This window comes from Physeter macrocephalus, chromosome 5 (genome assembly GCF_002837175.3).
Source record: "Physeter macrocephalus isolate SW-GA chromosome 5, ASM283717v5, whole genome shotgun sequence".
Lineage (NCBI taxonomy): Eukaryota > Metazoa > Chordata > Mammalia > Artiodactyla > Physeteridae > Physeter > Physeter macrocephalus.
In genome coordinates, this window is record NC_041218.1 from 95,183,893 (window position 1) to 95,200,064 (window position 16,172).

The following is a 16,172-nucleotide window of genomic DNA, read 5'->3' on the forward strand; positions in this document are numbered from 1 at the left end:
TAGTGGTTTTTGCTTTTGATCCACAAAAGAACAGTCATGGATGGTTGGGTAGTACAGAATCCTCTCTATCAAACTTTTTATGTAATTATAGAAGAACATACAGCTGTAAGAATAATCTTAGTGGCATGATTCATTTATATCAAGATCTCAGAACAAGATACCAACCTAGGAAATGTTCTGGGACTTAAAAGTAAGTAGAGTAAAGGGTTGCTTCAACAAAGGATAATTTGAACATTGCTCAAGGTCAAAGAGACATACACGTGTATAGGTATTTCTGTACGTGCGTGCGCACGTTATTGAGGTATAACTCGTGTAGAATAAAGTGCACAAATCTCAAATGTGCGGTTCAGTGATTTTTACATATGTGTATTCCTGGGAAACCACCAAGATAGGGACTATTATCAACACTTCAGAAGATTCTTCCTGTGCTCTCTCCCAGGTCAAATCATTATCTGACCTCTGTCATCATAGTATGATTTTGCCTTCTCTTAACCCTCATATAAAAGGAATCATACAACATGTACATATTTGTGTCTGGCTTCTTTGGCTGAACATTAAGACAGTGAAATTCATCCATGTTTGTTGCATGTAGCAACAGTTTGTTCTTTTTAATTGCTAAGAATATACCATCATTTGCTTATCCATTCTACCACTGATGAACACTTGGGTTGTTTCTAGTTTGGAGTTATTACAAATCAAGCTACTATTAACACTCTTCTACACATATATTTTTTGTGGACATATGCACTGTATTCCGTTTTCTTGATATATACTTTGAACTGCTGGGTCATTAGGAAGGCATATGCTTAGCTTTTTGTAGAGTGTGCTAAACAGTATTTCTCCTGAAATATTAATAGAAAAACAAATCACTTTCTTCAACATGCAGAATGATTTGTTTAGTTATTTCTTCTTTTGTGTCATAAACATTTAAAGTTATACAGCCTTTAATGTAATGATTCCATTCCAACACAAATAGCAGAATCATCTGGGAAACCTTTTAAAAATAAAGATTCCTCTATGCCTCTGCCAAACAAAACCCTACTGAGAGGTGAGAATTCTGAACTACTGCTTCATGACTTTACTACTGCATTCAAAAACTATAAATGCAATGAATGGGTTGAGGAGACATTTCTTGAGAAAATTTTTAAAAAATGTTATGCAAGTATAAGGTATTATTATTTTATTTAATTTTAATTCATTTAAATTAGTTTCACCTAGAAGTAAAAACCAAAGTCAGAGGTGTTAATTCACTAGTTTTTTTTTTTAATACTTGTTTCACTCTTGCTGCATTTCTAACGAAGAAAACAGTTCTTGATTGAATATGGCAAATCATTACATCCAAAGAAAGTCTGCAAATGCAAGCCATAAGTGTTTTTAGAATTGAAAAAATCCTTCTTTAAGAGGACTGATATGGAGCCCCCAAAAGCAGCCACATCATCAGAAACAGGAAAAAAAAAAAAAAAAAAAAAGGAAAAAACTCATCTGAGATGAGAAGCTGAAGAGTAAGGCTCCTTTCAAAAGATAATGACATTCTGAAATTTGTCACCTGAAAGTCATATACCTCATAAGGTAATGGTCATGAAGACCCAAGGCCTCATGAAAAACTTCTCCACAGCAGACTATTAACTTCTTGTGTGAGGTAAACAAACAAACAGAGCACCAAACCATCTTCCTCTCCTGCCCCAAAATAAGTGCAAAGCTATAAAGCACTTAATTTCCAAAGATGTCATAAAGGCAGGACTGAAAAGAAAGAACCAGGAATTAACCTGGAAAAGGACGCAGGATATACCTGACATCAAACTGACATCAGAAAAGATAAAGCTGAAGGCTTATACTGAATAGACACAAGGACCGCATGAATGAATGGGTAAAGAAAGACACGAATAAACTCCTACAGTATTTCTCCTGGTTTCTCTTTTGGCCGTGGAACCAGCGGTGTCTGTCCTGTGAACCTCAGCAATCAAGTAATTTCTATACAATATTAAAAAGACTCACTGAGAAGCAGAGTTTAACAGAATCATTAAACTGGAGCCGTAAACTTAAGAGACCATCCAGGCAAGCTCTTTCTGCAAGGTGAGGAGATATGGGTGACACCATAAAAAAGAGCTCTGCCTAGCACCAGCTCACGTTTTAATGCATGGCAATGGGAAGACCAAATGTTTATTAAATCATCAAAATGGGTGGCCAGTGTCCAGGAGGGAGAAGACAGAGCGTCACAAGTATCCTCTTGTCTGAAAGGGATCCCGAAGCCAAACAAGAACCCACCATTTTTGCCTGATGGATCAGTGGTTAGAGCACACAAGTCCCTTCCAGAACTATTCCAAAGATTCCAAGGATACTGTCATCATCTGTGGTTCCGTTTCTTTTAAGCAAAACAAAGCAACCTGGTACCTTTAATATATAATGTATCAGCTTTAGAAACTGTGGTGTCCTTTGTGAACAACACCAATACCTTATGATGGATCTTTCAACAAGTGCTGACGCTTTCTTCAAAAAAAGGAATATGTTCCCCAAAATGACCACCTTTTTCATCCCAAAGGTTCACATTCGCACAACCACGGACACTTGATACTTTCTCGGCCCATCTTAAACAGCAAAATCAAGCTTCAGATTCAACATTTCCTTCATCCTTGGTGATTCCAAATCACAATTAAAGAAATAAAAAGCCTGGCTCTTCTCTTTTAGTCAATATAATCCCCTAAGAGTCCAACTCGCAGAACATTCACATAAAATATTAGCTTTATATATTTAGAAGAGATAAACTGAAACAGCAAGGTGATCAATCAATTTTCAATTACATTTGGCATCTGGAGAAGATTATGGGGCATGTACTTACAATCGACATTAGTCATCAAATGAGGGGGTTCACACTTTAAGGATTCCACAAACCCCCAGAGTATGTAAATTAGCACCATTAATCACCAATAAAAGCAATCTTTTTTCTTTGATTAACAATTCATCTAGACATTCTACACTGTTACAGTTTAAAACAAATACACATAGGAGTATTTTAAACGCTTCATTTAAAGCCAAATGGATGACTGTAATTAACTAAAGAACGGCAATTAAACAGATTCATAAAAATAAATTTTTAAAAGGAGTTTATATAGCAGATACCCAGTGAAAATACATTATGTATAAATGTAGACCTCTTTCTAAGTTCACCTTTAAAAACTTTTTAGCACAGGTTACAAAGTTCAGAGTTGAACTCTTAGCACTCCGATTTCATCCATAAAGATCCTTTCTTTATGCTCTAAAAACAAATGGCTAAAACAAATATTTCAGAGCACAGATTTCAGCATGAAATTTAGCCTGCACATTATTTTATACTGGATACTTACTATATCAAACTTCTGAGTGATGTTCCCCTGGACATCCAGTAAATAAACCTTGCCATAATGTGTGCCCAGTGCCAAAAACTGTAAGAACAACAGAAGGGTACAGGGGTCAGTTTCGTAATGGACCATTCATACACAATTAGTAATAAAACCATCTGCAAAGTCAAGACGCTTAATGTGTAAGTGGTCTGTGATGCCTCGGACGACGCACATTCCTTTGAGAAGGCTTGTTTCCAGCTTGGAGGAAATCACAGGACAGGGCCTTCTTTCTTGGGATCATGCAAGCTAGCTGTCAGAATGACTCACGAGGACCCTCATCTACTGACAACTAATGGTGTGCACGCGGCCTGTACACAATGCCCTGATGGACTGAGGCAGCAAATTAAAATACAGCTATGAAAGTACGACCAACCCACGGTTGAACTCGGCGTCTGAAGGGAATGATTTATAAACTCCCCTTAATTTATGGCAACAGCGTAAATCTGTGCTATCATTTAAGTGCAACATACACATACACACACACACACAAACAACAAAGTTATCTTATTTAGGAAGGAAAATCCATGCCACGCTGAGATGCAAAGACTCAGACACACTGTCATCGTGAGAATGCCTCTCTAAAAGTAAACGTGTGATATTAAGTGTCAGTGTTTATTTTTGAATGCAAAAAAGAAAAAAATCCTTTTCTGTCACAAAAATAACTGTTGAGCTTGGTATTCATTTTGTGACATAAAACTAGTTCATTAACGCCCACTGTTTCTTTAATTCTTTGAACTAACCCTAAAGAAATGAGAAGAAACTTTAGGACTACCTGAAATAGGACATGAGATTTCTCTTCCCTTTTATTTCTCTAAGCAGCACCCAAAGAGTTCCAAATTCTCTGTATTTCGTTGCGTGTGAACATGCTTCATTGCAACCTAGAACGAAATGCTCAAATTTATAGGCACTACTAAGCTTTTCAGTCAAGCAGCACAATCTTGAAAAAATTAACCTTACAGAAAGTCAAGATTTAAAAGGATTTCTCAGAATGGAATTGCTGAAAATGAAATTTCAGATCAGGCGCTTAAAATATAAAGCTACATTAAAGAGGCGTCACAAAAAGGAAAAGAAGGGGGTTCATGAGAAATTCAGTCCCTGCAACGCTTTTCACTCCTGCAAGGTTGCCTTTTTTTCAGGAAGAAAAAAAAGTCCCCTGGGTAAAAAAATCAATACTGGTTAATAAAACATCAGGTGTGCAGACATAACTAGGTATGACGATTCCACTGCACAGGGCTGCCTCAATGCACAAGGTGCCAGGCCGATTACTCATCCAGGGCAGACAACAAGGCTGCTGAAAACAGGATGTCGGGGCCCTGGAAAGGGCAGGGGAAGAGGTAATTCGGAGGGGGCGGGAGGGGGGGAATGAGTCTGAATATTTAAACCAAACAGGGCTGTTTCCTCCAAAGCAGAAGAACATTCTAATCAGAAATAGAGGACTCAGAGGGGTGTAATTTCTTCTCCAGAGTGACACTCTAACAATATCTGAATTAGAAAAAATACCACATAATACTAGCTACAAACAATACTCCATTCTGAGGCCACCTATGGTAAAAGAATGAATGGGTTTTAAAAGCTCACTACACCCAAGTACTCGACAGTATTGACTCTCCTCATAAACACTGTATTTACTTTGTTAGAAAACTAAGGGGGGGACTTTCCCGGCAGTCCAGTGGTTAAGGCTCCGCGCTGGCAATGAAGGGGGCACAGGTTCGATCCCCGGTCGGGGAACTAAGATCCTACATGCTGCATGGCGTGGCCAAAAGTCAAAAAAAAAAAAAAGAAAGAAAAGCAAAAGGGCCAATGCTTTAATACTGGGTCATTCTCTGATATCTCTGTGAAGGCCATTCTTGAACTTCCAATTATGTTTTATCAAAGTTTTAAAGGTTCTATACAGAGTACTTTACCCCAAATATTAATTCTTTCCTTTTTTCTTTTCAAAATTACTAGTTTAATTCATTTAATACTTAAGACAGAAAGGAAACGTAAAATAATTATTTTGATTGTGTGATTTCAACCTAAAACTATATTTAGAACATCTTTAAAAAAACATGCAGTGGTTTTTATGACAAGCTACCTTTTGTTTAGGAAAACATTTCATCATTTGGATTAGATAAATTATTGTTGCTCCCTTTTAGAAATAACTTTATGTGCTCTTAAAACAATCAAGTTTGATAAGGCAATTGTATAGTTCTTAAAAATTTAACTACCAAAACTATTAATGAGTCATACTTTCATTTGCTAATGAAAGTTTTTAAGTTGTTTTCAACTACTTAAAATACAAGAAAAAAATGCAGAATTAGCCACAAATCACAAACATAAATATAAATCCTTTAAATATAACCCTCCTTCCAGACATGAAAAGCTTTGTGCTTTTGTAACTATTGAATTTTTTTTCTTTTAACCTGAGAGCACTTAAAATCCAGCATGGACAAAGAATAAACATAATTTAATTAGTCCCCTTCCTGTTTAAATACAGAAACTTGACTCATTTTATAAACTATCATTTGGGCATTGAATCCTTCTGAACCATCCACTAGCATAACTGCTTTTCCTTTGAACAATTGGATTTTTGGTAAGTAAACAGGTAGAAGAAGCAATAAGCAGTCTTTTGGACACCACGAAAGAAACAAGAAGTAGCACATTTCAAATGTGTTCAGCTGTACAGTAATATCTATGTTTCACCTAGCACTTTACAGCATTCAAAGCATTAGAGCATGGACTGCCTTCAATTACACATAAGGAAATAAATTCTGGGAGTTGATGTGACTTCCCCGGAGACAGTCAATGAGTGGCAGAGCTAGGGCCAGAATTAAGAGCTAAAATACTCTCAACTGGATCAGAAACCTGGTAAATAGAAACATGAGCCTCAGATCAAGAGTGCATGTTCTCAAACTTAGTCTGACTACAGCTCCCACCGTCAGGCTCCTTGGCCAAGTTGGATTAAGTATGGTGTTAATAAAGTTTGACCTCTGGGGAGGCAAACTTTGTTCTCCTTTTCATCAGTTTGGTGGTTTATTCAACACACACACACACACACACACACACACACACACACAAAGCACCTATGATATGCTTAGACAATAAGCACGTATGACTTAAAAGGATGACGGTAAAATGATGGAGACAGAAATAAAAAACTGATTAAGATTAAATTTTTAGAGTATGCTTTAAAAGTAAGTACAATTAACACACCATTGTAAAGCCATTATACTCCAATAAAGATGTTAAAAAAAAAAAGTAAGTACAATTGACTCGTGAATAACACAGGTTTGAACTGGGAGGGTCCACTGAGACACAGATTTTTTTCAATAGTAGATAGTTGGCCTTTGAAAAATCTGGGGGGTGGTTAGGGGCACCCACCCTTCCTGCAGTTGCAAATGTGCATATAACTTATAGTTGGCCCTCTAGATCCACGGTTCCTCCAGATCAGTGGTTCTACAGCCACAGATTCAACCAACCAGGGACCATGTAGTATTTACTACTGAAAAAAATCCGTGTGTACGTGGACCCCATGCAGTTCCAATCTGTATTGCTCAAGGGTCAACTTTGAAGGAGGAGTGTTAGACAGTAGACACTGAGGCAGATGGGGCAGGCTTGTGGTAAAGACCATTTTAGGCAGCATGGATACAACTTGCACAAAGGCATGTAGTCACATAAAAAGCAGGACAAAGGCAAAAAATTACAAGTAGTTTTATATGGTGGAAGCATTCAGGGCAGGAGACAGGCAATGAGATTGGCAAGGTTGGTTAACAGGAGACTTCTGAATTTTTCTTTTTTTTAAAAACTTTTCAGACTTCATCTTGTGTGTAATGAGAGCCATATGAAGGGTTTTATTTATTTATTTATTTATTTATTTTATTTTGGCTGCGTTGGGTCTTTGTTGCTGCGCGCGGGCTTTCTCTAGTTGCAGCGAGCAGGGGCTACTCTTTGTTATGGTGCACAGGCTTCTCATCGCGGTGGCTTCTCTTGTTGCGGAGCACGCGCTCTAGGCACGTGGGCTTCAGTAGTTGTGGCTCGCGGGCTCTAGAGCGCAGGCTCAGTAGCTGTGGTGCACGGGCTTAGTTGCTCCGCAGCATGTGGGATCTTCCCGAACTAGGGCTCGAACCTGTGTCCCCTGCATTGGCAGGCGGATTCTTAACCACTGCGCCACCAGGGAATCCCCCGAGGTTTCTGAATATTTATGGAGAGATCAAAGGTAACAAAGTGAGTGTGTGTTTGGGGGGTGGGGGGCGGGGAGTGTGTCCAAATCATGAAGACACCAGGAAGCCAATACAGAATTCTAGGAAGGGGGAGTACATGATCAGATCTGAACTGCTGGAAGATTATTTCAGTAGAAAGAAGTGTTATAAATGGACTAGGATGAAATCAAATCTGAAAGAAAATAGATTGGTTCACGGTGTGTTCATTAGTTCCAGGGAGAAATGATGAATGTCTGTACTAAAAGATCTTTGATTCAGGATGGCAGTGGACTCAAGCAGGTGACATGGGGGTAGAATCCAGGCAGAAGGGATGTTGTGAGTAAGAAGAGTCAGGAGTTGCTGCCAGAGCATCACACTTGTGGCAGAAAGTGGTCAGATATGGGGCCAATCACACAAGGCGGCAAGATCTGAGAGGACCTTAAATACCACATGAAGGAGCTCAGACTTTTATTTAGTAGATGATGAAAATCAGATCTGGGTAGAAAAATAAGAGGCACACGAGTACAGCCAGGAGAAGATGAGGGCCTTGGCTAGGGCAGGGGTGGTGAGGGAGCCACCAGGACTTAGGGAATGACTGGGCAGAAGGGGAGAAGGAGTCAGCTTTGGCTTAGGTGATGCCACCAAATGGGGCAGAGAACCCCCCCCAAAAAAAAAACAGAGGCAAGGGAAGGAAGGGAAAAGAAGATGAGCTTACTATGGACATGGTGAGTCTCAGGTATAAACAGAACCAAAGGTAGAGCTGTGTAGGAGGCACCTGGATAAATAAGCACGCTATTCTTGGAAGGGTCAGGGTGGAGGTGGCCACAGAAATCATGAAATTTAAATATCAAGAAGAGTACACATTTGGGCTTCCCTGGTGGCGCAGGGGTTAAGAATCCGCCTGGGGCTTCCCTGGTGGCGCAGTGGTTGAGAGTCCGCCTGCCGATGCAGGGGACACGGGTTCGTGCCCTGGTCCAGGAAGATCCCACATGCCGCGGAGCGGCTGGGCCCGTGGGCCATGGCCGCTGAGCCTGCGCGTCCGGAGCCTGTGCTCCGCAACGGGAGAGGCCACAACAGTGAGAGGCCCACGTACCACAAAAAAAAAACAAAAAAAAACAAAAAACAAAGAATCCGCCTGCCAATGCAGGGGACACGAGTTCAAGCCCTGGTCCAGGAAGATCCCACATGCCGCAGAGCAACTAAGCCCGTGTGCCACAACTACTGAGCCTGCGCTCTAGAGCCCGCGAGCCACAACTACTGAAGCCCCCGTGCCTAGAGCCCGTGCTCCGCAACAAGAGAAGCCACCGCAATGAGAAGCCCACGCACCGCAACGAAGAGTAACCCCCACTTGCCACAACTAGAGAAAGCCCATGTGCAGCAACGAAGACCCAATGCGGCCAAAAAAATAAATAAATTTATTTTTTAAAAAAAAAGAAAAGTACACATTTAGAAGACATGTGGCCAGTGGACCAAATCTTGGGAAAATCAACATGTAAGGGAAAAGCAGAGGTGAAAGAAACTGAAAGAAAACCAGAAGGGAATAACAGAAGTGATCAAGAAAGTAATAAGAAAATGGTGTCATGATAAGGAAGTTTTAAGAAAGGTGAGATCCACAGTGTCAAAAGCATCGAAATTTCCACAAATTGGTGAATGGACAAAGTGTGTTCTGTCCATACACTGGAATATTATCCAGAAATAAGGAGGAATGAAGTGTTGATACGTGCTCCGTCACAAGTGAACCTCAAAAACATGATAGTAAGTGTAAGAAGCCAGACACAAGAGACCAAACAATGTATGATTCCATGTATATGAAACATCCAAAATAGGCTCATTCATAGAATCAGAAAGTAGATCAGTAGTCACGTGGGGCTAGAGTTATGTCTGTTCCATGACATAGCCTGATCGCTAGGAGAGAAGGGAGGAAATGAGGGGAGGTGAAGTAAAGAAGTGGACAAAAAGGTCCTTGAGCAGGAGAAAGAACAGCTCCTGTGGGGAAGGATGGGCGTGGATTCAGATGAGCTGGGAAAGGGGTCAGGAATTGAGGCTGATCATGCTTGGTAGTTTCCATTTTCTTAATTAAATAGAAATGACATCATCCTCTGAGAGTGGCTGAAGAGGCGGATTGGGGACCGAAGGAGCTGATGAAGGACAAATAAATATCAACCCTTTCAGTGGCATGTGCACCTCGGCACGCAACGTGTACCAGCGCATGGCAGGCGGCTTTGGTCATCTGAGCACTGACTCCGAGCTGAGAGTGTAGCTGGGGGGCACATGAGGGTCAGGGCCATTAGGGAATTGAATCCGCTGGTAAAGTTAACTTAGGATAGCTGACCACTTGACAGAAAGAAAGAGAAAGAATGGATTAGAGATCAGGGCTCCATAAAGTCACAAAACAGGGTTAGTGGGAAGATGAACACAATAGCTTCAAGGAAAAAAGGATAAGAGAGCGTTGCCCAAAAGATCCTCAAGTCCCAGGGACGGACGCCCTCCAGAGTGTGGTCTTAAGGGTAGAGAGATGAAACGGGGCCGAAGGAGGGGGTTTCTGGAAAAACAAAACAGACAGCACGTATCCTACTGCCGTGCTGAGCAAGTGCAGGAATCTGTTTACAATGGAATGAAATCGGTAGTGAAGGGGAACTGGGTGGAGGTAAGGAAGAGGAGACAATACTGCTGGTAACAAAGGGATAAAGCCAGGAGATGGATCAGAGCTGGGGGTGTGCCTTTTGTGGAGGTACCAAGGCTCACTCACAGGGCTGATAGGGAAGACAGAGCAATGGGTGAAACTCCCTGGCCTCTGATATTCCAATTATGACCCAGATTGTTTTGGTCTAAGAATGGGATAAGGGTCCTGTATAGTACTTAGCCTGGATTCAGAAAGTTGGTGGGGGGGCTTTGTTATAGAGAAGACCCAGATGTGGAATCTATTCATTCATTCATATAATAGATAAGTAATCATCTGGGGCCTTGCTGCTGATTCCTAAGGCCTCCAATGGAATCTCTTCTACTTTCACGAAAGCAATGAGCTCCACAATACTTCTCATCTTAACACTTTCCTACTCTACTACTTAAGAGCTGAGGAATTAAGCACTAGGGTTTCTGAGAACCACTTGCTACAAACCTTTCACATCCATCATCGTCTGACTCCTACTTGATATACCCTTGCAGTGGGTGGTGTGTGTGTGTGTACAAATACATTTATATAATATCTCTGGTTGTTGTTTTGGTTTTTTGTTGGCAAGAAAGGAGAGAGGAAGAATGCAAAGGAGACACGATTACTGTAAAAAAACAAAAACAAAAACAAAAACAACAACAAAAAACAAACCACCATGCAAAGCATCCAGACTCCAAAGTATCAACAAACTTACCACAGAAACAACTCACAGCAGAATCCTCTACATGGGCCACCTTACCTTGTCGTGGACTGTCATGCAGCTAGCAGCATCCTTCTGAAGGATTTCAGTTACCCCATTGGAGAGCCTTTCATACTTCAGTTTGGGCTCCTCTTCACTCTCTTCTTCCTGCACAGAGAGCAGAGAAAATGACAGCCCTTAAGGACTTATTTGAAAGACTCAAAGACTCAAAACACACATTGTAAGGGGGAACCAGAGATGGTTCCCTCAATGACTGTCAGCAACCCAACGACAGCTAAAGGTTAAGATCCTCATGTTTCATTTTTCCAACTCGTCGATCAACTGCTACAACTTCAATGGCAGAATAAATTCAAAAGCTGGAAAGAGGACTATATATACTCACTGTTGACAATAGTCAACTTTGGCATACTAAATACAACACTGTCTGTCCGACTAGGCAGACAAAAGTCAATAAATAGCGTATGGGCAAAATACTTGTCAGTGCGCCCTCATGGACATAAAACACAGCAGTGAGACACGAATATAATAAACCTCTAAAAGACATGAATTTTGCATTTCAAGATTACAAGTATTTTTGTCAGATTTGAGAATATCTCGTGTTAATTAGAAAAATACAATTATAAAAATTAAAGTGAAAGAAAATGAGAAATTTTATATAAAACAAAGTATATATTACTCTTCAGAAAAAATATTTTAATATTTATTTTAAATAACTGGTAAACCATGAACAGTCATTATTTATTTAGTTTATGTTAGAATATTCACTGTTGACTCTCATTGTTATGTTAGAATATTCACTGTTGACTCTTAATCATTTTATATGTATTCAATATTATCACTAACTTTATATGTTCAATTTCACTGTTGATACAGCATCATAAGACATCCTTAATCCTCAGAGTTATAAAATAAAGTTAGGAATCTATGTTGACTATAATGGCCATGAATTAATAAATCAAGGATAGTTACAAAATTACATTGATTCAGAAAAATATTCCATTTTACTTCATCAGTATGTAATGAGAAACAAGAAAATATGCATATACCTACATCTATGATTGGATAAAGCTGGCCAAAAGAGAAGTTCACAAAAATAATCTAATCATTGACATTTCCTTCAAAAATAATTGTGTAGTCCTCACCTTCCAGCTAACATTTGGGTAGTTTGAGGCACATCAATGTTCTCACCCAGAATAACTAGGAAGGCTTAATGAACTATAGAGAAAGATCACTCTAAGGCATCAATTAAATTGCTGCTGAGGCAACCTGAACTAGAAGAGTCAGGATTCCAAGATGGTGGACAAACCATGGAGAGGTGAGCTGGCATTCTACAGCCATTCTTCATAGAGGCATTTATCAACAAGAGGCTGAGAATCTCTGCCTGGAAAGATGGCCAATCCTGGGAGGATGGAAAACAGCAAGCCTTCTGGTACTTGTGGGGACTGGAGACTTGATGCGCTAAGACCCCAGTGGAAGACAGAGGCAAAGAAGTGAGTTTGTTACACAGCCACTTTTCCCCAAAGGACAACAGCGAATTTCCAAAGCTACTTAAGGTATGAGACAAAAAAGCTAAACAGAAAGCCTCAAAAATGCAAACTCGCTGCCTTGATGTGCTGGGAACAGAAGAATTAGAGTTCAGGAGCCATCGGGAAATGAGATCCTGGCGAATACCACAGGCTCTCATTTGGGACTCCTGGTCCCCAGGGGATAAGCACAATAGCTTCCCCAAATTTCTGTCTAGCTTCGACTCAGTTCAATCCCTGACTGGAGTAAGGTACATAACCCTCAACCCATCTGTCCAGTGAAGGAAAGGTTGACTCCTTGGAAAAAGAATACTATGGGGACTTCTACAATTCTTCACTTACAATACTGAGAATTCAATAAAAAATTACCAGGTGCACCACAAGACTGGACCAAATGACTGAAAATCAAGGAGAAAAAAATATTGTAAAAACAGACCCATGGGTGACCTACTAACTGGAGTTAGCAGAAAAGGACTTTACTATAACTAGTATGTTCTGGAAGGAAGGAAGGAAGGGAGAGAGGGAGGGAGGGAGGAAAAGATGAATAAGACAGATGAAAAGGGAGATTTTCAACAGAGAACTGTAATCTGTAAAAAAGAATCAAATGAAAATTTTAGAACTGAAAAATGTAACTGAAATTAAGAACGCAATAGATGGCTCAACAGAAGATTAGCAAAGCAGAAGACAGGATTAGTGAGATGGAAAACAGGTCAAAACATAGCCAAAGGGGGGACTTCCCTGGTGGTCCAGTGGGCAAGACTCTGTGCTCCCAATGCAGGGGGCCCAGGTTCGATCCCTGGTCAGGGAACTAGATCTCACACGCATGCCGCAACTAAGAAGTCCACATGCCACAACTATGAGCCCGCATGCCACAACTAAGACCTGGCACAGACAAAATAAATAAATAGATAAATAAATATTTTTTAAAAAAGATATCCAAAGGGAAGCCCAGAGAAGGAAAATGGATGGAAAATACAGAAAAATTATATGTGATATGTGGAACACAGTGAAAAGGGCTAACATACTTTTCAACACACTCCCACAAGGATAAAGAAAATGGGAAAGTGGGAGGGAGGAAAGACAGGAAGAACATTTACAGAGGGAACAACTGAGAAGTTTCAAAACTGATAAGACATCAACCCACAAGTTCAAGAAGCTCTGCAAACTCAAGCAAGAAATATGAAGAAAATCACACCTAGGCTCATCACAGTAAAAAGAAAATTATGTAAAAGAAAAATGACTTGCAGAGTAGTAAGTACTGGGCCTCTTAAACATTATAATACTAAAAAACAGTCACACAGAGACCACAAACTCAGATGCTTACAGAAGTCTTTACCCCTGGGGCAAAGACCTGCAGCTTCACATGGAAAGGGGCTAATTTCTGGTTAAATAGAAAGGATGAGATATATCAAACATCATGCTACAGACTTAACAGGTATCTCATTTCATCCTGACTTAAAAAAAATTACAGAGAGTTGAATATCATTATCCCATTTTACAGATTTTCAGTAAAAAACTGATGATCATAAATTTTAGGTAATTTCCTTAAGATACACAGTGGGTAGAAAGTAAAGCCAAAATTCAAATTCAGTTATGAATGCTCTAATGTCAATGTCTTGTATAAAAACTCCTATAAAAATTACACGACAAATCACAACAGAAGCCTCCACAATCTTCATGCCTACAACTATAAACTATAAACTATGTGATCAATAGGCAATGCTTAAAAATGTGTTTCTTTAGCAGGTGCATTAGTTATCTATAGATGCATAACATATTATTCCAACATTTACCGACTTAAAACAACAATAAATATGTATTATTTAACCGAGTTTCTGTGGGTAAACAATACAGAAGTGGCTTCGGCTGGGTGGTTCAGATTCAAGATCTTTTATGGGGTTGCAGGGAAGGTGTGAGCTGGGCATTTGAAGACTTGACTGGGGTTAGAGTACTGGCTTCCCAGATGGCTCACTCAAATGGGTGGCAAGTTGGGGCTGGCTGTTGGCAGGAGGCTTCAGCTGCTGGCCTCCTCGACTTCTCCAAAGGGCTGCTTGAGTGTCCTTAGGACATGGCAGAGGTGGCTTCCCCAGAGTGATATGCATAGTGGAAACCCTAATGTTACATATGACATAGCTTCAGAGGTCACACACTGATGCTTCTGCAATATTCCATTGATCATGCAGGCCAGCCGGGATTCAGTGTGGGAAGGGAGGACACAAGGGCAGGAATAATAGGAGGTGAGGATCACCAGGGGCCATCATGCAAACTAGCTACAAGAGGAGTAGTAAAATTTTAAGAGCAATAAACCTGGTTTAATTAAAAAAAATCAATATTCCATGTCTACTGATGAGCTGTCTTAAATTTTCTTCTCCAAGTATACACAAGCTATTAGTTGGTTATTTAGTAAAAGGGTGTTAAAATCAAAGATGGTCTACCTACTATTAACTTTCCACGAAGAACTCGAAGAACTAACAGCCACAAAAGGAAGGGTCATGTGCATGGTTCTTTAAAAGACCTACCCTTCTTTAAAAAGGTACCTGCAATAATCACCCCAACCCAAGGAGATACTGCATGTCCAAAAGTGACCTGTTGTTAAAATAAAATATCAAATAGCTAATTAACCAAGTCTTAAAAAACCTAGAAAAAAGAAAATTAGAAAAAGCTACAAATAAACACTTCTACTTATGTATCTGCAAGCAAGAAATAGAAATCATTTCAAAGCTAACACTAAATGTAGCAAAGGCAGGATGTGTGCATTCTGAAGTAAATGTGTTAAATACAAATTGAATCCTGAATGTTAGTCTTTATAATAAGATGCCACATGTTGTTCAGGTCTAGACATCAAATGTGCATCCAATGTGAAAAGTTAATTCTAGCCTCTTAACTATTTTGCATAAAAGCACTCATCCACGGACCATTAAGTTACAGTAAATAAGGTTTGCCTGTCTTATCTATAAGTGAAAACTAAATAATTTCTCTCACATAAATATACAAAAATAAATACTTTCACAGCACAGTTCACTGAAACATTTGTGCTAGGCTTCGAAAACCATAAATAAAATGAAAACTCCAATATTAGGCACTTGACGTAGCATTTCACGCTTTTCTGACAGGTATCTTTTATGTTAAGTTAAAAGCGGGGTAAAGGTGAATTTTTAAAGCTGTTTTCTGCTTGCTGTAAACAAAGAAAACGGGAAGTGATTCAAAAATACAATTCGTGGAGGTTATTCCAATGCTGCAGACTATATATCACATTTTAAATTAAAAAAATTTTTTTTAAAACAGGTAGATTTCATAGAGTTTCACTGTAAAAATAAACAGAAAAAAAGACTTTCATGCAATTTGAACTTCCATGGAAAACAACCCAGTGTTAATAAAAAGCAAATCAATAATTTTTGTTAAATTTTAATAATCTTGCAAGCCTACAAATAAAACCATCAACAGTCTGAGTTGAGATGACAGTTAACTGCGTTTCTATGACAACCTAGAGGAATAGTACAAGTCCTGACTTGCAGCTAAGCGAAGATATGAACAGAGTGACATTTACCCATACAAGAAAAATCTGCAGCTTTCCTTTAAAAAGAATCAATTCCTCAACTAACATGGATTTTCACTAAGTGTATAGCACTTTTAATTAAAGACAGGTCCTTTAGATCATCCTATAGGACTCTAAAACACTATCTGAAAATAAATTTCTTATCACTGTCATTTTTTACTGAGTTT

General features: G+C 39.4%; 1 protein-coding gene across 3 annotated transcripts in view; it reads right to left on the bottom strand.

The window, feature by feature from the left end:
- VPS41 (VPS41 subunit of HOPS complex) overlaps nt 1-16,172 on the bottom strand; it is a 210,565-nt gene that overhangs the window by 161,163 nt on the left and 33,230 nt on the right. For 2 of the 3 annotated variants that reach the window (XM_028490199.2, XM_007127370.4), the window contains exons 3-4: nt 10,966-11,073; nt 3,342-3,419 (exon numbers count right to left, since the gene is read on the bottom strand). In XM_028490199.2, the coding sequence (XP_028346000.1) occupies nt 3,342-3,419; nt 10,966-11,073 (186 nt within the window). The remainder of the gene's footprint in view (nt 1-3,341; nt 3,420-10,965; nt 11,074-16,172) is intronic. The other variant, XM_028490200.2, reaches the window with a different exon arrangement.